The sequence below is a fragment of the Toxorhynchites rutilus genome, chromosome 2 (genome assembly GCF_029784135.1).
Source record: "Toxorhynchites rutilus septentrionalis strain SRP chromosome 2, ASM2978413v1, whole genome shotgun sequence".
NCBI classification, from domain to species: Eukaryota; Metazoa; Arthropoda; class Insecta; order Diptera; family Culicidae; genus Toxorhynchites; species Toxorhynchites rutilus.
In genome coordinates, this window is record NC_073745.1 from 156,385,667 (window position 1) to 156,407,656 (window position 21,990).

Below are 21,990 nucleotides of genomic sequence, written 5' to 3' on the forward strand. Positions count from 1 at the left end.
GGATCTTTTCAAAAGTTACGCAAGAATTAATCAACAACCACCTGTCTCACCCGTCCATATTTATTTTAAGTTGAAGATTTTTGAATCATTTGAATAATCAATTAACGAAAACTTCACCAATATGTATATGTTGGCCGAAGTCCCTTCTTTTTCAATGAAAAAAAGCGAAACATGTACGACTTCGAGCAGCGCATATAGACCGCAGAAAATAGTGCATTGACAGCAGAAAAACATACCGCCTCTAACTGACAATCAGATACGTCACATTTTTTTCATTCAAATACATCTAAATTTATTTTATTTCTTTATCATTCCAGAATTATACAATTAATTCTGTTGTTTTTTGGTTTAATGACGTTAGCATTACTGTATATGCAATTATATTAGGACTATGTCCTCGAGACAAACATTGGGTATAGTTTTGATTGATATATTTTTGATATTTCATCTCTCGTGAACGAGAAAAAGAAAAAGTATACAAGTGCAAAGAGCAGAAAGCAGAAGGGTATATATCTGTGAACGAAAGATAATAGAAAAACTCATCGGGAAAGCGAACGTGTGCAACTATCCAGCGCATAATTTTAGTCGTCTTTCAATTTTATATACCGAAAGAGTGCGTCAATGCATTGAGCGATGTCGAAAAATAAAATCGCGAGTTCCAAACTCGAAAGTGATCATATTGAAATAAAGTCAAAAGTAGGTAATTGGTACGCATATCTGTTTGAAATATGTTATCATATTTATGTTATAGTTTGACGCTGAATTCCGACGGTGGTCCCTCAAACGATCCGAACATCACAATTTCGAGGAATTCCAATCCCTGATCGAGCGCCTGCACAATTTAGAACGTTCCCAGTTGCTAGTATCTTATATTGATCCACGGGACAACGATTTATTGCCAATCAATAATGACGATAACTTCGGTAGAGCTCTCTCAACCGCCCGACCCCTGCTTCGAGTTATTATTCAACGAAAAGGTAAGAATGACCGTAAGCTTCTTTATGATTCCGCTGTCGCAGAAGCGAAAGTATGCTCGTTGCATATGATAGTGTATAATGTGTTTGATTGTTTCCTCAATTGTCGCGATTCTCCTATCAGAGTGTATCGTATTATTGCATTCTCGAGGAATGAATCACATAATTCATTATGCTGCCTTGTTATTGAAGCCGTAATCATACTGTTCTTTATTTGCATGTTCAGATTTTTTCATAGCAGTTCGATTTCCGGGAATCTGCTCCCACTCATCTCGAGAGAAACGTTCTATCGTGGTCGATAAGAACAATAGAAATATGAGGGGAGGCATGTTTCTGTTGTTCCTAACAAGCAAGATAGAATGTGTTATTTTGGGAGCTTACAGTTTCTTCGTTAGATTTGGTCTTGAAAATGTGTATTGTCATTACATTTTTGTCGAAAATTGTTATATCGTTAATTGTATTTTCTATTTTCTATTGCATTTTCAAGGTGACAGTATAGAAGAGATTACTGGTTATGGAACTATAAGACCACGTAATTTGATCAGCAGTATTCTTGGACAAACGCCGGTTAAATCGAAAAGTTTAGCCATTTCCAATCCACATGATTTCCGGCAGGTAAGTAAACCCTGTTATAGAATGAGCGAATTTTTCAGGTGCGAAATTGGTTTTTGCGAAATTTTTTAACTATAGTAATTCACATTGAATTACGAAATCATGCGAATCTGTCAAACTATCGTCCTTACAACAAAAACAAGTTGTATGAGATTGGTAAAACAAATTCATATTACTCACAATGGTAATGGTCGGTGTTAAGTGTTAAGAGAGAACCGAGTCGCAAAAATGATAAAAAAGAGTTATTGATTGCATTTACTTAAACATTTCGTAAGCTACATACCACATTTATTAGATACTAGCAATCCATTTTTATTATATATATGAACAATCATGCATACAGCGGGAAGAACATATCGAAATTGTTTTGGAAGCTCAATAAAACCTTCAAGTTCGTTTTTCTCGAAATCATAAAAATGTCACATTGTCCGGTCTGACTTAACATCGATCAAATGTGAGTTCAAGTATATCTTGAACTCGATACAATTCAATATTAGAAAATTCAGTAGAGTACAAATAGAAATTCGGAAAATTATGTATTATCCTGCAACTAGCTTGGGTATTGCTTAGATCGTTCCATTGATGTGAAGTTGAGCGTTTTTTTTTATATCTTGTTGCACCCATCTTGATTGTTTTGTTTAAACTTTCTGATGCGGGCAGAGGATACTGTCAAAGCAACGCGACTTCGTATTTTTCCGGAGCAACAGTTTGGGAAATTCTATCTTTTGATGTAAGACTTCGTCTTTCATTTCTGTACAGGGGTGTAAATTCAATGTTTCGGAAACGGGAGCGCGACGCTTGGAGTGCAAGGTTTTGAACGTGAATATCTCTCTACCGGCTGAATGGAGTGGAATGATAATTACTTCAATCGAACGATGAAACATCCAAGAGCTATATGATTGTTAATTATTGACCCAAAAATTTGTTTCAATGGCTTACAAATTCTTTTGAAAACATGATATTGGAATCACACAAATATGTATATAAACTAATGCTCGCTCGGAAATCCACTCAGTTATGATTGCGCAGCGGTTGATGTACGATTGCTGGAATCTCCGTGTTTCCCAAACACAGATTGTCTTCATTGAGAAGGGTTGAAAACCAGACTTAAAAACAGGAAGTGGGTTATATCTATGGTATAACCGCAATGGTGGCGTAGGACTATCGTTGATTCAGTGATCATTTGTTTGAAGTTGAATCTGAATCCATTCTGAATAAAGAATAAATGAATATTCGGGGGACTTCGAAAACGAGAGCGTTACGTTAGAGGTACAAGATTTTATGCATCCAATATTGGATACGAAAATATCCTACTGATGAGGAAGAATAATCTTCAGAAGCTTTCCTGCTAATTGCCCTTGATTGAAAAATCACAGAACGAAATGTATTTGGTAGCAGTGTTATATGGTTAGAAAACATTAAAATAAACTCTTTCGCTTGCATGTTATTTTCAATGCCAAGGGAAACTGGCAGATTATTTTGCAGCAGCGATATCTTTCCGGATTCTTCTCGAAGTCCATCATCAGTGGTTGATGCTAACTCGATGACCACCTGTTAATTGCACTTGATTGTAACATCACAAAACCAATTGTATTGTATTTTAAACCAATTGTATTTGGTCGCAGTATTATATGGATAGAAAACGTTAAAATAAACTCTGATAATTGCACTTGATTGAAAAATCACAAAAACAAATGTATTTCGCCGCAGTGTTATATGGTTAGAAAACATTAAGATAAACTCTTTCGCATGAATTTATCAATTCCCAGGGGAACTGGCAGAAAATTTTTCAGCAACGATAATATTCTTCCGGAATCTTCTCGATGCTGGATGGCATTTAAACGAATGAAGTTCCGCACGTATATATCTGTGTGTGTGCCGGCTGCTCTGATGTCTCAAACGGAACCGTTTTTCGGTGCTGATACTCTCTCGGTCGTCTTCTCTTCTTCTGGTGGATCGGTTTTTCTGCGCTCCCTCACAGTTCCAAACTAACTGAATGCGTTTCTTTCTTTCTTTGTTTCTTTGTTTATAAGAGGCTTTAAACTTGTAAGTTCATTCGCCTCTAAAAAGCGTTTCATGTCATGTAATGAATATCTTGATCCCTCGCCGTCCAGCTCGTCCAGCACGTTCAGCTCGTTCAATAACGATGTTGTCTTGTCGATGTCCTCACGAAAAATGATTGCGTTTCATGATGATGATGTTGAATTAAAGAGGCTTTCAACTTTTCAGTTCATTTGCCTCTAACAGATTGCGTTTCACCACCAGAATATCGCTTAAGTGTGCTTTTTGTCCGTGATTGAATAGAAAGAAGGTGTGGTTTACGATGGCAATTTGGAAGGCAAACTAGAGGCGAATGAACTCTCTGAGTTTGAAACTTTCAGCAACTGAGCAATAATCGATTGTTTTTCGCGATGCGAAACATTTTCCGTTGCGCGCGCATCCAATATTGAAAACGAACATCTTCAGAAGCTATCCTGCTAATTGCACTTGATTGAAAAATCACAAAACCAAATGTATTTGGTCGCAACGTTATATGTTAGAATACATTAAAATAAACTCTTTAGCATGAATGTATGTTTCAATTCCCAGGGGAACTGGCAGATTATTTTTCAGCAACAATAACATCTTCCCAGATTCTCTCCGATACTCGAAGCCCATCAGTGGTTGATGCTAACTCGATAACCACCTGTTAATAGGGTTAATAGCACTTAATTGAAAAATATTTGGTCGCAGTTTTACATGGATAGAAAACATTAAAATAAACTCTTTCACATTAATGTATTTTTCAATTCCCAGGGAACTGGCAGATTATTTTTCAGCAGCGATTAGATCTTTCCGGAATTTTTGACGTAGGACTACGTCTTTCATTTCTATACCGGGGTGTAAAATCAAAGTTTCGAAAACGAAAGCGTTACGCCGGAGACCGAGATTTTGAGTGTTAATAGCTCCTAAACAACTGAACGAAATGGTATGATAAACACTTCATTCGAAAGATAAAATGTCTACGCGTTCTATACTTGTTACTTTCTGATCCAAAAACTTGTTTCAATAGTCTTAAATTTGCTTTCAAAATAGGCTATTGAAATCACCAATCGGTATATAAGCGAGCGCCGCTCGGAAATCCACTCAGTTCTAATTGAACAGCGATTGGAGCATGTTGTCGCTGTTGTGGTGAAGCTCTTCATTTATCATGAAAGCGCGGATGAACGGTGTCACCAAGAGCCTGTTTGTGCACCTTAGGCCAGAAGGGAATCCATCAGGAGGAGAGTGATGCTACAAACGGTTCCCCGGGAAGATCTCGAAGCAGCCGCTACACACACACACATACACGCACGGAATTCTTTCCGTTTGGATCGGATTATAATCTGCCAGTTCCTCTAGGAATTTAAAAATACATTCATGTGAAAGAGTTTATTTGAATGTTTTCTATCCATGTAACACTGTGACCAAATATGTTTCAATCAAGTGCTATTAACAGATGGTTATCGAGTTAGCATTAACCACTGGGGTGGGCTTTCAGTATCGAGAAAAATGTGGAAATATCTAATCGTTACTGAAAATAATCTGCCAGTTCCTCTGGGAATTTAAAATTACATTCATATGAAAGAGTTTATTTTAATGTTTTCTATCCATGTAACACTGTGACCAAATACATTAGGTTTTGTGATTTTTCAATCAATCGCAATCAACAGGATAGCTTCTGAAGATTATTCTTCCCCATCAGTAGGATATTTCCGTATCCAATATTGGATGCATAAAACCTTGTGCCTCAAACGTAACGCTCTCGTTTTGGAAGTTCTCCAAATATTCATTCATTCAGAATGAATTCAGATTCAACTTCATACAAATGATCTCTAAATCAACGATAGTCCTACGTCACCCTTGCGGTTATACCATAGATATAACCCACTTCCTGTTTTTCGATGCTGAATGGCATCCAAACGCGTGTATGTGTGTGTGTGTGGCGGCTGCTTCGATGTCTTCCCGGAGAACCGTTTTTCGATGCTGATACTCTCTTGGTCACTATCTCTTCTCCTCCTCATTCTTTGTGTGGACACCGACTGGACAACATCGTTGCTGTACGGGCTGGACGGCGAGGGATCGAGTGCCTTTCTCAAGGCAAGAGGGCGGAGGTGGTAGCGCTGGAGTAGAATAGAGTAGAGTTTTCAAAGGGCCTTTCTCAAGGCTAGAGACGAATGAACTGAAAAAGTTTAAAGTCTCTATAATACAATACCTTCCTTCCTTCCTTCTCCTCCTGATGGCTCGGCTTTTCTGCCCTCCCTCACAGTTCCAAACAAACTGCATGTCTTTCAGGTTAGGTCAGGCTAGGTAATGAATATCTCGATCCCTCGATTCCTCGCCGTCCAGCTCGTTCAATTATGATGTTACCTTGTCGATGTCCTCACGAAAAATGAATGCGTTTCACCACCAGAATATCGCTTAGGTATGCTTTTTGTGTGTGATTGAATCGAGAGAAGGTGTGGTTTACGATAGCAATTTGGAAGGCAAACAAGGGGGGAATGGACTCTCTGAGTTTGAAACATTCGGCGACTGAGCAATAATTGATTGAAAATTATATAATTTTCGCGATGCGTAACATTTTCCGTTGCGCGCGCATACAATATTGGATACGAAAATTTTCTACTGATGGGGAAGAATAATTTTCAGAAGCTTCCATGTTAATTGCGATCGATTGAAAAATCACAAAACAAAATGTATTTGGTTGCAGTGTTATATGGATAGAAAACATTAGAATAAACTCTTTCGCATCAATGTATTTCTCAATTCCCAGGGGAATTGGCAGGGTATTTTTCAGCAACGATTAGTTTGTTCCAGATTTTCCTCGATACTCGAAGCCCATCAGTGGTTAATGCTAACTCGATAACCACCTGTTAATAGCACTTAATTGAAAAATATTTGATCGCAGTGTTACATGGATAGAAAACATTAAAATGAACTCTTTTGCATGAATGTATTTTTCAGTTCCCAGAGGAACTGGCAGATTATTTTTCAACAACGATTGAATCTCCCCGGAATTTTCTCGATGCTGAATGGCATCCAAACGAAGAGTTCCGCGCGTGTATGTGTGTGTGTGGCGGCTGCTCCGAACTCTTCCCGGGGAACCGTTTGTGGCATCACTCTCCTCCTGACGGATTCCCTTCTGGCCTAAGGTGCACAAACAGACTCTTGGTGGCACCGTTCATCCGCGCTTTCATGATAAACGAAGAGCTTCGCCACAACAGCGACAACATGCTCCAATCGCTGTTCAATTATAACTGAGTGGATTTCCGAGCGACGCTCGCTTATATACCGATTGGTGATTTCAATAGCCTGTTTTGAAAGCAAATTTAAGACTATTGAAACAAGTTTTTGGGTCAAAAAGTAACAAGTATATAACGCGTAGACATTTTATCTTTTGAATGAAGTGTTTATCATACCATTTCGTTCATTTATTTAGGATCTATTAACGCTCAAAATCTCGGTCTCCGGCGTAACGCTTTCGTTTTCGAAACTTTGATTTTACACCCCGGTATAGAAATGAAAGACGTAGTCCTACGTCAAAACAACTACTGCGACAAGGGCAGATGGAAACAGTTTGACCAGGCGGGTTTGTTATTGATTCAATCACATTTATCATCCAACAAATCCAATACTCTTATTAAGTAGTAGCTGACCCTGCGATCTTTGTCCAGCCACAATTGATATTTTGATTTAAATCATTTCGAACACACAAGTTCCCACAGAAACTATTTTTATATACGTAATTTATACTCGCGCTATACAGTGCCGAAGAAAGCATTAAAAACGCTGCTCAAACAAAAAAAGAAAGTGACAAAACTTTGAGAAAAAACAATCCAGTGCTTCAATCCATTTATAATAATTTATTTACATTATTCGAAGTAATTTATTTATATTGTTCAAAGCCAACGCGAAATCGCAGAGTATTTGGGACGATCCAAACCCTTTGTGTCCTCCACGACCGCGAGAAATCCGAAACGACTGGACGCCCAAGGTAAACGACCGCGAAGGATGACTCTGCCGTAAAGCGAGCCTCCAAGAAAGATCCCTTCAAAAGCTCGAAAAGATACGGGACTAATTGTACTTGTTCGTGAGTTCCCGGCCAGTTTAGCGGCGGTTGGCGGAACAGGGGCTAGGCGATAAAAGCCCTCGGAAGGTCCCGAGGCTGACGCCGAAGCATCTGAGACGCGGCTAAAGTTCGCGAAAGGCTACTTCGATTGGATCGGTCAGGAGAAGGATATGCAGTGGCGAAATGTACTGTGGTCGGATGAGACGAAGGTAAACCTCATCGGCTCGGGCGGAAAAACTTGGATTCATCGCCCAATAGGCTGCGCTTACATGCCAGCAATATTCCGTGTTTCACATAGAACACTGCGTACGAGACGAACAATGTTCACGCTGCTCTCGCAGCTTGGTGTTTGTAGACAAACATGATTTTTTCGTACCTCAAGTTTGAAAATGTGTCGTGTTTGTTTTACATGATGTTCAAATATCATGTACATGTCTCTTGTATTTTCACCCAAGCAATGGAAATGTGTAAAGTTAAGGAAGCGAATTAGACACCACACCACCACCACTCAACACACGGTGTATTGGTGTGTTGACATGGGAAAGGGAAGAATCTATCATAACAATGGGTGCTTCCGCTACATGAACAAGTACCAAAATTGATTAGAGCGTGACGGAGATGTTTAGTTTCCCACATCAAAATACCAAGAATAGGTGTGAACTTTCCTTAAAAACATCCATCTAAAACTAATTTTTAAGTATTTATTTATTTACTAGCTGACCCGGCAAACTTCATCTTGCCCAAAATTTGTTTTTTTTTTGTTATCAATACATTCAAACATTCAAGTTTTCTTACTAAGCGCAAGTTCATGAGTCCAATCGTAGAATTGTTCATTGATTGATCTTCTAATCGACCCCGTTGAATTTAACTTTTACTAAAAAAATCATAGTACTTATACCAAAACTCATCATTATAATATCAGATTATTTTCAGACACAATTCTCGTTCAAGATTTTTCAACAACTTGCAAATAACATGTTTCTCCGTTACATGGAATAAATGTTTGATACAGAAAATATGATAGAATAAAAACAGACTCCTCCCCTCTTCTCCCCTGCGTTGCGTGACTATATTGCCCTGTTAATTTTCCCAATGGGCTCGATCTGTTGTTCGGTGACTACTGTTTCGACAATGAAAGCATTTTTCTTCGTCTTGAAGGTGAAGGTGGAAGCTAGTCACTGTATTAGTATAGGTAAACCCACGTGTAAAAATGAGGGTAATAGTGTTTGTGAGAGAAGAGCAAAGCACACGTAAATAGATCAACTCACAATTCAGGCTGTGCGGCGCTTCATTGACACGAGTCTTTGAATACATTTGAAAAAATAACAATACTCTAATAAAATGTTTGAACGATATGTTCCGATGAACAATTGCAAATATAAATATATATAGAAGGTGCATTTGCATATGAAATAAAATTCTGATTATACGCGAGCGTAACATGAGCAAATTTATAACACATGCGAGTTGGGGCTCTTTTGGTATTAACAAGTTCTTTCGTATAGTAACTCGATGTTGATAATTCCTTAATGTTTTCCTTCGTTGATCGTATTGTTTTCACATATTCACGTTGGAGAGCCTTAACCCTTCTGTTCGTTGGCCACACATTTTAATTGAATGTAATACTTTTCCGTTTACTGTTTTTGAAAACATAGGCAGCCGTGGCAGTGTTCCGAGCTCTGCAATACAATTTTCTTACCCTATGTTAAAGTTGCTAAAACTTATATTATAGACTCATTAAACGTAAAAATAATAATTGTATTGACATCAACACAATTTTATTCTATTGATTTTTATGGCATGAAACGCTATGACTCAGGAATAACACTTTTTTGAGTGGTTTTTATAGCTGTTTCGATTATGTTGTCTGGCATCAGTGTCGAAAAAAAACGATGCTTTCACCATTACAAACAAAACCGTTGCCGAAAATTGAAAAATGAAAGTTTAACTTTCAGAGCACTAGCTCGAGTTTTCCGACGTTTTTCACTATACAGTGCGACAGCAGATGAAAATTTAATATCTTGTGAGTAATCGATTAGAGTTTGGTTGATATTACTTGATGGGAAGTGTGAGAAAACGACCATTTTCTTCAGACTGTTTCGCAAAATTATTGATATTCGGGCGAGGGGTGAGAGAGGGAGATGAAAGAAATGAGCGCCATTTGTGGCTAGCTTCCACCTTCACCTTAAAGCTCGGGAAATTTTGCTCCTCGTGTGTGTGTATTTTACGAACACTGTTCACATCGTGTCTTTCCTCTGAAACTCCCGGCATTATGGTTAAAGCGGTGACAATTTGAACAAAATTCCACTTTTTGGTTGAAAGGAATCACTTTACAATTCGTGCTGAAAATTCTTATCATTTCTGGTAACGTTTGTGCTAGGAATGTGATACTTATCCTGCTGCTTGGGATTTTAATTCCGTCGACATAACGCGAAAGCCGAAAAACTTTCAAAGTTTGCACCTCAGATTCTATTTCTGATTGAATTTCCGTGTCCGAAATATTGCTTGGAATTCCATTTATCACTCCGGATATGCTCACAAGGTGTTTTGGGATATATGATTTGTAACCAAACTGCTCCAGTTTGCTCTCACGAACCAAAGTGTTGGCTTTATTCACATTGTTGAAAAATATAATTATTTTATTTCGGCCGAGATATTTCATATCTATTACGATTTTCTGAAATATTTTTTTTAAATTCCTATCGTTTAAGCCACTTTCTAAAAACTTCCAAAACTGTCAAGAACACGTCTTGTACGCAAGAGCGTTAAACTGCGAGTGATGATGTGCTTGAATCATAAACATCGTGTTTGTTTATGATGTGAGAAACGCATGTTTATGTTTGAATATCATTGTTCGTGTTTGGAGTAAATATTGAACACTAGCGAAAAGAATGTTCGTGTTCAAACAAGAACATGAAATTTTCACAACGCGTGGACATATGTAAGTGTTTTTTTGTAGACTGCATACCACAGTATACCACGAAGACATTCAAGCGAGGAGGGAATATTATGGTTTGGGGGTGCTTCTCCTGGTACGAGGTTGGCATCCTGTACTGGGTGGATAAGATCAGTACCCCCATTACGCCCAAATCCTAAGGGATGTTATGCTGCCACACGCCGAGTGGGAGACTGAAATAGCAGTTCATGCGAACGATCCGAAGCACACCGTCAATACTCTCAAAAAATGGTTCCAAGATAACCAAATCGACGTCATGAAAAAGGTCGGTGTACACGGAGAAGTCGAAGAATAAGCAGCAACTGTGGGATAGAATCCATGCTTGTTGGTACGCCATCCTGGTCACCACGTGCCAGAAGCTAGTGGAATCCATGCTGAACCGGCTGCGTGAAGTGATGCGTAACAAAGGTTACACGACCAAGTACTAACCCAAGAAGCTTTGCACGGTATGAATTTTCTTGTTTTTATTTTTTTTACCATGAATTTTAAAACCGGTCCTAATTTTTGTTGCGTCATTTTAGTTATTAAGTATGCTTAAAACGTATTTTCTAATGAATGACTATTGTTTTAACTACAGATGTAATAAATTTCTTCGAACAATACAAATAAATTATTATAAGTAGATTGAAGCACTAGATGGGATTGTTTTTCCTCAAAGTTTTGTCACTTTATTTTTTTGCTTGAGCAGTTGTCTTAATGTTTTGTCCGACACTGTATGTCCAAGCTGCAACTATGGAAATAGCAGTTATCGGATTTCGCAAAACAGGAATCGCTCTATTCAATCGGTACGTGTTTCACGACGTCGATTCCGCGCGGACCAACGTTGAAGTAACAAAAGCGTCATCTCAAGAATGCATTACTTCCAATAATACGGGGTGACGGAACTCCGCTCCAACCGAAATCACCGTCATGTCATCCCAATAACACAAGGCTTCAAGCTATCTGGAATCGGGCTGAGAAGATTTTTTTTGTTTTGATAACGAGCTATCAGGGGGTCTTCGTAGTCACATTGATTACGCGTTCACTTACTAAGCGATCGATCGTAAGTTCCAAACTCAGGGCCCTCAATTGACCATCTTTGTGTTGTGATGGAATAACTACGTCCACGCAACAATCATCAGCGATGGATATCGATCCATGGTCGAATGAAGGTCGATTCATCCATACAACTGCTCTGCTCTACCAGAAACATCGGGCTGCTGTTCTTATTCATAACACAACAATGATCATATCAGCTGTCTCCGCTGTCCGGTGGTCTAACTGGATAATGGAAGAACAGAAGGAATACTCTTACGCCTAAATAGATACTATGTAATGTTCCATATTCAATGGTATAGAAGGGAATACTCTTACGCCGACAAATGGCAACTGTGTAATGTACTTTTTATAGATATGATAAACATGTGACATGTACACGATTAAAATTCGTCTCTGTTACGGCTAAAATGCTAATGAGCCTAAAATAAACAAATGGAATAAAAAAAAATAAACAAGATTCATTTCGAGAGGTTCATCTATCATTAGCTTATGTGTGAAGTTTCACGACATTCTGTTTATTTAAGTTGTTTAAGTGTCATTATCTGGGCATACGTATAGAAAATGGAGAAAGAGGAATATCGAATAGCTCCTTATAAATTTTTTTTCGCTCCGTCGATGGTAACAATGCATTCCCCACTTCGGGACGATAATATTCGGCTACTCGTTCAGTCTGATCGGATGGTTTTTAGTTTCAAGATGTACAATTTACAAGAAAGTGTATTTTTAGTGAAATCGTATTACTTGAGCAACTTTGAAACTTTGTTTTCGTATAGTAAGAATTTCTCGTCGTCGATTACTTCCTCTGAGGGTACGTGAAAGACCGTTGCTATGTTAATAAGCCACACAATTTGGAGGAACGTAAAGAAGAAATAAATCGGATTTTCAACAGCATCGAAGTCGTAATGTTAGAGTTGTGTATGAAGAATTTTGTTCACCGTTTAAACGCGTTGTCGAAAAAGGGGTGGTAACATCGGAAATGTCCTAAAACAAGCTATATTTTCGTTTTTTAAAAAATAAAAATCGGTTCACTTTTGTAAAAGTTATTAAAATTTTTTGCGTGAGCGTTTAATCTGAAAGACCCTGTATTTTGATGAGAAAACTCCTGAACAATCAATGTGGTTGACGAAATGTTATTTCGGTTATTTCACTTCTGCTCCTTCGAGAACAACAGTTTATCGTTGGTTTGATGAATTTCAAATGTGCACCGCAAATGCACCTCGCTATGGAAGGCCAAAAAAGCCTACGAATCCAAAAATCGTAAAACAAGTGCATCGACTCCTTTTGAACGATCGTAAAGGGAAGTTACGCGAGTTAGCTGAGGTCGTAGGTATTTCAAAAGAACGAGTGGGATACATTTTGCACGACATTTTGGACATACAAACGCTATCCGCACGATTGGGGTCGCGTTTGCTGACCGTCGACCGAAAACAGCGGCGCGTTGAAGATTCAACAGCCGGTTTGGCATTGTTGAAGTGTAATCGAGTTGCGGGCTTTCTTTCGGCGTGTTGTGACATTGGTTGAAACGTGGATCCTTTACCACACTCCTGAGTCCAATAGGCAGTCTGCAGAGTGGCCCTGAGGCACATTTCGAAGACCTAGACGTTTCGTACTGCAGAAAAGGAATCGAAATGTTGGAAACTCTCCATACCAAGTGTGTTGCCCTTGAAGGAAGCGATGTTGAGGAATAAATACAGCTTTGCCCAAAAACGATTGTGTTCATTAAAAATCCTGGGACATTCCAGCCCATGTAGTACACGTGATATTCGCAATAGAGAACAAATTCGTTTTACGAAAGACCATATTACTCATACCTATCCTACGTAGTATTTATTACCTATACCTATCCTACGTAGTATTTATTTATGTAAATTATTGTGCACTTTAGGTATCTGCTATCATCGATGTTGATATCGTGCCGGAGACTTGTAGGCGTGTTCGTTTGCTGAAGCATGGTAGTGACAAACCATTAGGATTCTATATCCGGTGAGAAAGCATTTTTTTTTATATTATTGTTTATAATAAATAACTCTTCACAATTTCAGTGATGGAAACTCTGTGCGCGTTACTGCAAACGGCCTAGAAATGCAGCCAGGTATATTCATCTCTCGTTTAGTGCCAGGAGGTTTGGCCGAAAGCACTGGACTGCTTGCAGTCAACGATGAAGTGCTGGAAGTGAATGGTATTGAAGTAAATGGGAAAACGTTAGATCAAGTAACTGATATGATGGTGGCAAATAGCTCAAATCTAATAATTACTGTAAAACCAGCAAATCAAAGAACGTTGGCCCCGCCACGGCGTGGATCATTTTCCCGCAATAGTCAGTTATCGGGCGGCTCGCACCAATCTCATCATACGACAACTTCAGACGACAACGATCAAGAAGATCAAGATGAAATTCGCGATCTTACTGGCGCGGTTACATTAGAGGAAAACACTTTGATTACGCAGAAGGATGGCGTTTTACATCTCTAGATTGTACGACAGAATGGGTGTTGTTGCAATCTTGAGTGAAAAATCATCCAAGCTTAATGAGCACCTGCGCACCTTTCGTAAATTTACATCTTCAAACAATGACATGTTCCAGAAAGGCGTTCGCGCTGTTGGTGTTGATTATGCCTTCCCACATTTTTTACACAACGGTGAGAAACCGCACTCGATCCACTTATAAATGGAGAATATTTACACTTTACCTGGATACCGATTTAGAAGTATATCTCAAATTAAGCAGTAAACAGTATTCTACAAACATTCCTTCGATATTCAATGTCTTCATAATGAAATGGAAAAAAATGTATGTGTATGATGATTGTTTTTTGCAATCTCGTTTTATGTCACTCATTTGCAGTTCTGCTTCTTGGTTCTGTTTGCGTATTTTTATATCTTGTGGAAATATTTCATTTAGACCACCAATAAAAATCATAGTTTTCGGACATTCCAGTAGAAATAATTTTGTTCCCGACGTTGTGGTGTCATATTCATCGTACATTTTTCTATGTTAATTTCATCGTTTCTATACTTCTAAGAAGTTATTGTTCTATAAATTAATAACATAAATGAAGCAATATTGTAATTACAGTTAAAATCACATGTGTTGTAATACTGCATTGAATCTAACAGTGCTCAATTGGAAATCACGCATCAAAATTTGCCTTTAAAACGTTAGATATTAGTGCCTTTTTTGGTATCGAACATCTATTTTAATCGAATCAATCAAATAGGTCTATCCGAACCATGCCTTGCTATATACAAGTTATAACGAAAATATCAATGATCGTCGTATCATCAAAAAACGAGAGAAGCATAAAACGATATCACATTTTAGTATCATGTGTGATGCGATGCGATGTGAGATGATTATAATGTAGTTTACTACATCTTTTAGTCAGATAACAAGAGCAACAAGAAGAGGTCAACCGTCCTTTGTCTCAAATGAAATTTAGTGTTAGAAACGTATATTATACGAACCAAGTAATAAAGATGTGCTGGTCTTTTATATAGATACCAAATAAACTGCTCGAAAACTGATTCAAAAGCAAAAAAAACTGTATTTTCCCAATCAGATCAATGAGAAATTCTATTACCCGAAAAATCGTGTTATAAAAAGTTAATAAAACATAGATTAAAACATAACCACGAATAAGATTACTTATACATTACGTATACTCTTCACTTGAAAAGTATATTTCAGTTGAGTTAAAGTATATTTCAGTTGAGTTAATTCAATGGATAATCCATTTGAAATAATATTCAGTGTGTATAACAACTGTTCTGCATAAAACAATATTTTATTAAACGGAGACATGTATGTTAACTAGATTGTTTTTCATTTCTCATAATTTATTTCCGAAAGATCCAATCTTGGGTTACTCTAGTATTCTCGCCAGGAGCAAACACCTACAGAGTGTGAGGCCCGTCTCGAAGTTGTCGTTCTCTCTCAGGGTTCCTGAACATTACGTATATATAACTGGGATAAATCTACGATATGTGAACACTGGTGAGAAATCATCAAAATTGGCATCAGTTCAACTTCAGGTGAATAAATCACCGAGAAAGAGTGAGACGACTCATTCTCTCTTTCTTTCACTCGTACTTATAGGAAATTGAATGTGTTTACTATCAGCAGATGTAAACAGCGTTCATTTTTAAAATCATTTTTTTTATTAATTTGTTTCTATCATTGATGCTCAATTCAAAATAAATATACGCATATGTAAACGGGTCGTACATTTATCATAACTTCAAATTGCATGAAGGGAATTCATGAATATATTCATCATATAAATTCGCGCTAGTGTGAACGGTTGATGCGATCTCTATAAATCTCATCATATTTCTTCACATGAATATATGTATCCCTAGTCTAAACCCATCGTGAGACGCAATGAATTCTTTCTTCTCCCAATTCAACGAAAAAAGTATTGCAGATCCTAAATTTATCCGAAATTAGTATGTTTTGAGTGGTCTGTATCTGGATGTGACTTATTTGAAGTGATTAAAATAAACAAAATTTTCAGAAAAAGAGAAAAAGAAAAGAAACAAACAAACAAGAAAAATATGCGCTAACGTTTGCATTAAAAAAATTAACAAAAATTGCCGATTTTTCATGGCTTTACCTACACACGCAGTGACGAAACTATCCATGCATCATCAATCATAGTAACCCATGAGTCAGCAGAAAAAAATTGACAGCTCTATGAGTCGAACTCTAATCGTGATGGCAAGAGCAGTGAAACTACTCGGTATCCCGCCGCGTCGTAAGCGGACATCGTGCGGCACTTTGTGGACGCCGGATACGCCCATTCAGGCATGTACAACATCTTGGCACTATTGGACAACAATCAAAGCATCGAAAGAAAGCCCGGTTCTGAACGGCCGACGACCCTGGGCGAAAAGAAGCTCCAAAGGATGCTGAAGAGGAAGATCTAGGGAAAAGTGGCTACATCGATGCGTGCGCTTGGCCGGGAGGTCGGTGCAACCGGCCAAACAGTGAAAAAGTACCTGGCGAATATGGACATACATGTCAGGAAGCGTAAGTCCCGTCCACTGGTCGCGGAGCTGCAGGCAATGACGCAGCGGCAGCGGCTGAATAAGATGGTCAAGTCGATTTTCCCGACGAATCGCGACGTGGCGGTGGGGGTGGTGATGGACGACGAGACCTATCTCTGAATGGCAACGACTGGCAGGGCACTTCTTATTTTACTTCCCCCACGAAGGAAGTGAGCTCCGAAGTGAAGTTTATTTCACATACCAAGTTCCTCAAGAAGGTGCTGTTGTGGCTGGCAATCAGCGAGAAGAAGATGTCAAAGCCGCTCTTCTTTAACTCCGGACTGGCCGTGAACGGGGAAAATTATAGTACGAAGTGCCTGCCGGAAGTTGCGTCGTTCATTGAGAAATACCATAAGGGCGAAGACGCGGTGTTTTGCCGGATCTGGCGTTGACCCACTAATCGAAGCAAACGTTAGAGGAAATGGAGCGGCTGAATATCGATTTGGTACCCAAGTCGGCGAGCTCGCCCAACGTCCCCCAGCTGCGTCCTATCGAGAATTTATGGGCAAATCTGAAGCGTAAGATCTACTCCAACAATTTTGTCGCGAAAACTGAGAAGGAATTGATAAATAAAACGAAGAAAGAACTCAAAAACATGCCTACACGCATGTTACCGTCCGCCATGGCGAATGTTCCGGTGAACCGCTCGCAAGGGCGTAGAATTTTTTTGCAAGTAAATTAATATAGTTACCTTCCATGGGAAATTGATCAAACTCAATTATTTGTCTTAGTTTTTTCTTATCATCATCCGAAGAAAAGTCCACTTTTAATGCAAACGTTATTCCCGTAGGCGCTTGTCCTGGACATGGAGATGACCAGAAAAAACTCAAATTCAAAACGCCGAGCAGCAGACTATCAAGGATTCCCGGAAAGTACTCTCTGTGCACAATTGAAATTGAATGGTAACAAAAAACGCCATGGAAAGCATAGGCGTCGCGGCTGGAAGAGGGAGATAGCATCGTCTAGTGGGAATCTGGGCCGGGCTTCCGATTGATACAAAACGTTTGAAAACGTCCGTGGTATATTTTAGGGACTCATTTAAAGGAGATGTTTCAGGATACAAGTGGCTGAACTTTGGTTGGTTTGGAAGAATTTCCCAATTTAGTTCAAAGAAATGTTTCTGAATGTGAATTGGCCCGGTCCTGTGAGCGATACAAATCTGTGTTATACACGGTAGCAGATAAAACGCTTATCTCTATATCTCTTTATAGAGAAAAACGGCATGATCCGTCAATTTTTGAAGATGTATCTAAAAGGATATTGCATCCTATTAACTTTAGTTTCTCAATCACTGACACGGTTAAGAAACATTTTTCGGATAAACATTTCTTACAGTTTTTCGGAAACGGTCTACAACACGAGGAAATTTTGTTGCAGTATACTGTTAGGCCGAGGTGCGCTGGATCGAAGTACGCAGGAAAATTTGATTTTGCGATATCTGACGAAGAGAAACAAACAATTTTGTTCGATAGAAGCTGATGAATTCGAACGAAGCAAGTGGGAAGCAATGTAACCACATAAATACAATTCTATGTAGCTGTTTACTTCTCACGATTCTATGCGTTTCTTGCAGCCTCATTTTCGTAAGAACACTGAGAGGAATCATTAGTAAATATTACTAATTTTTTGGTACATGTTACCAATTCCCGAGTGATTTTCTACCCTACTAATCATTGGTACATTCTACGAAAACAGATTGGTAGGTTTATATGTCAAACGAAACTACGATCCGGACTGTACTACTGGTCCAGTGTTGGATCAATATCAGCTCAATGAAGGTGATTTGTCGGTTCAATAAAGGGCGTTTGTTGATTAACCTTTGGAACGATATCAGTAGAAATGTTGTTTCTCAATTGTAAGAGTTAATCATCAGGGTTAAAATAATATTTTTTTCCTTTTTGTTTTATTTAAAATCCTGTGTTTGATAACATGTTATTTTAATATAATATTTCAAAATATGAAAACAACAATAATTCTCGTCGCAATAACTCCTTCTACTGCATCGCTGTCTCTAGAGAATGGGGCGCTGATTAGCAGGAAGTTGATGACACCAGTACCCAGTACTCTTAGTTCGTATTTATTCCTCTCGTGCTCTGAAGAAGAAAAGAAATATTGATATATTAATGGTATTAAAAATATAAATTTAAGATTTACAGATTGTGTCTACTTACGATCTTGTCGTGGATATTTAAGAAGAAAACGATTACGTCTCCGACCAGGTATCGCCTACCGAAATTTTCGACCCTGCGCAGGTGTAGTTTACTTGCCCATTTAATTGTGACGCTCTGGAATGCCCCAGAGTTCGAAGAAGGGGGTTCATATAAACTTACATTTGAAATTTTTCGGCAACCATCTATGTGATTTGCTCTTGGTGAGGCAGTGGAAATGTGTCTTCAGTAGGAATTTGGGGCTTGTTTTCTTGTAACAGAACGACTACATTGGATTGAGGGGTCGTGATTGGTCGTATTGAACAATCGGATTCGATATTTGTGCTCATGCTTATATTGTAGCCATCAAAAGCACACGATGGATCATCATTCCCCAACATCGTTTCGGAATTGCAGTCCTGATGAAACAGAAAAAAACTAATTCAAACAGATTGTTAACAAAAAACTACTTTTACAAACCCTCATCAGTCCCACAGTCCGTACCTCAAACTAAAAGTATGTGTGTCTTGACATAACAGCATACGTCTTCTCCGCTAGGTGCGTTCTGATGGTTGCGAAGTTCTGTCTGAATGCTTCCGCCGCAAGGGGCTCATTCGTCTCACCAGTTTGTTGGTCCGAATTGTATCCATAGATCAACAGCTTTCTGATAGTCGCCATAGCCGTATATGCTATACGGAACTGAATGGGAGCTACGATGGTTTTCGTTGTCTTTGTTTAACTTTGTTGAATTCGCTCTTTGTCTCACAAGTTGTGAGTGCTCTCGACCAGCAGATCGCCGAATTCTTCCATCTTAGGGTTCAATATCGCAGACAGAAACGCGGAAACCAAAATAAAATTGACAACTTAGCTTCGACGAGCAGCTCATCACCGGAAAAAAAAAAACATTCAAGTTAGATTAAAATCAAACATGCATTGGCTCTCCATTGAACATAAACCGTATCACCGAGACGCTGAGATCTAGCGTGCAATTCCATTCCTTTTGCGATGAATAGTTTTGTCACGTCCGGAATCATGAGTATGCAAATTATTACCAACGTCATTTTCGCCCCATTTTTACATCCTCAACATATTCAGCAGTATTGGCCCAATTAATTCGCAAACGCGGTGTCAAGTTTGTGCACGTTTGTCCGTTATGGTCCATAGTAATTTCAAAGTAACACTTCTGGTACACCCCAGATTCCTCAACACGATGAACGAGGATATTAGGATTACCGACCAACCAACCATACCGACCATTACCAACGCACAGTGAACACAACACATACAAAATCATCGGAGCACGATTATGGTTCTCGAGAGGCGAGATATTTACAAATCGATCCGGAGTCCTTACTAGATGCTTGCGTTCCAAGATGGGGGATGAGCCAATTAAAATGATTTGAGTTAGCAAACTGAGTTTTCCTTGATGACAACCGCTAGTAGTTGGAACAGATATCCGGATATCGACTCCCAACTTTTTCATCACTAGCCAGGAGGAAATCATGAAACCTAGTGACGATATGACATTGATTTTGTCGATGCTTTCCAGTATCAAATTCAACACTCTCCTCCTGGAACAGATCCTGATGATTGCACAGAGCACGTAGTCGGTTCTGACGTTCTTCATGTTCCATGTCATCCTCCGGTTGAGAAAAGCAGTTGATTGGATCTTCCTGACAAATCATTATCACGCAGAGGTTATCAGTTTGTAGAAAAAACGAATGACGACACTTTTCCTAGAGAGTTTCGATACATCTGGAAAACGAATGAAAAGATGATCGAAAAATCTACTTTCGTTCATCGGAAGGCCATACCTTGTAAATTTTATGAGCAAATGACTATACTTGCGGTAGCGTAGCTTGCTCCTCCTTCATTGATTCTTGCCTGCACCTGAGCCTGATAGGGATTTTCGATGCTCCAGTGAAGAAACAGAAGAGCTATTCGTGCTGGAATCAGCTGCACTTGTTGATTCGCTGGTCGCTGCCGTTGGTCGACGAAAAGATACGCTCATTTGATACCGTTTGCACGGACCGATGGTGAATCGTTATTGGTTCTTCCTTTCCCTAGTTTGTATCGCCAAATATTAGCATCGAATCATGGCTGTTGTAAAATGTTCGTTTACGATTGATCGCAAATGGAAATGCTTCTATCAGTAGTAGAATAGAAGAAACGTCGTCCAAAATGAGTATATTTCGGAATATCTAGAATTTACCAACATAGAGAAAACATTAGATAAGAACGGAAACATAACAAAAACAAATGCTTACCTCCGAATTGTTTCGCTTCCACAAAAAAATGGCGATTACGAAGTGCGCACTTCACAGTCGCTACCCTTAGAAAAATCCTCGGTCGAAAACTACTAAATACATTTGGTAATACAAAATTAGTAGAATGTACAAATGTTTTGTACATATTGTCAACAAACCCGCATCCCTACCAGAGATTAGTATATTTTACTCGATAACATTAGTAAGCTTGGATATTGTCATATCTGAAAACTGGTGAGAAAAGCGCGTATTAACCATTTTCATTGTTCCCATAAGGCAATACGGAGGTATAATAAGGATATAATTCTGATACGTGCATTTTCGGCGAGAAAATGTAGCCGATATTGGGCTTCCGAATCATGGTTCTGCTTGACATATGTGTTTATTAGTACGGTCGAAAATGACTATAGATTGGTAGTATTTACCAAAAAAATCGTTATATTTACTAATTATTTCTCTCAGTGTAGGAATGAAAACATTGAAGGTTACAAATGGCATGAAGTAAAATGTACGAATCTCTGGTAGGGATGTACATTACATCTGACATCAGTTTTACCGGATTTTGGTAATATGTACAAAAAATTTGTGCATTTTACCAATGTTTCAACTACTAAAGATTTGGTAGCTTCATTTACTAATGTTTGTCTCCAGTGAAGGGGCAAGCAGTGTCACCGCGGCCTAAGGCCACGGTGAGGCTGAGGCTGAGGAAACGCATACAATCGAGGCTGCAAGAAACGCATAGAATCGTGAGAAGTAAACAGCTACATAGAATTGTATTGGTGTGGTTACATTGCTTCCCACTTGCTTCGTTCGAATTCGTCAGCTTCTTTCGAACAAAATTGTTTGTTTCTTTTCGTCGCTC

At 38.8% G+C, this 21,990-nt stretch overlaps 1 protein-coding gene and 1 long non-coding RNA gene across 3 annotated transcripts; one reads left to right on the plus strand and one right to left on the minus strand.

The window, feature by feature from the left end:
• Positions 1 to 265: 265 nt before the first annotated feature.
• On the plus strand, positions 266 to 15,482 carry LOC129770384 (partitioning defective 6 homolog beta). Its single transcript, XM_055773200.1, has 5 exons — positions 266 to 696; positions 752 to 977; positions 1,462 to 1,589; positions 13,554 to 13,651; positions 13,711 to 15,482. Exons 1-5 carry the CDS (start codon positions 634 to 636, stop codon positions 14,138 to 14,140), a joined length of 945 nt encoding a protein of 314 aa, XP_055629175.1. The 5' UTR covers positions 266 to 633; the 3' UTR covers positions 14,141 to 15,482.
• A 3,199-nt stretch (positions 15,483 to 18,681) lies between these two features.
• On the minus strand, positions 18,682 to 21,990 carry LOC129770389 (uncharacterized). Of its 2 annotated transcripts, none has more exons than XR_008742108.1 (5): positions 21,129 to 21,990; positions 20,676 to 21,062; positions 19,342 to 20,616; positions 18,886 to 19,280; positions 18,682 to 18,807 (listed from the first exon to the last, which is right to left on the minus strand). It is a non-coding gene; the product is annotated as an uncharacterized LOC129770389 (long non-coding RNA). The 2 variants fall into 2 exon arrangements; XR_008742109.1 differs by having other exon boundaries at positions 19,366 to 20,616; positions 21,129 to 21,989.

Excerpts from the sequence above, each read along its gene's own strand:
- LOC129770384 (XM_055773200.1), top strand. The coding sequence starts at position 634 with ATGTCGAAAAATAAAATCGCGAGTTCCAAACTCGAAAGTGATCATATT. Across the intron at positions 978-1,461 it reads AGTTATTATTCAACGAAAAG|GTGACAGTATAGAAGAGATT; the intron begins GTAAGAATGACC and ends TGCATTTTCAAG. Across the intron at positions 1,590-13,553 it reads ATCCACATGATTTCCGGCAG|GTATCTGCTATCATCGATGT; the intron begins GTAAGTAAACCC and ends TGTGCACTTTAG.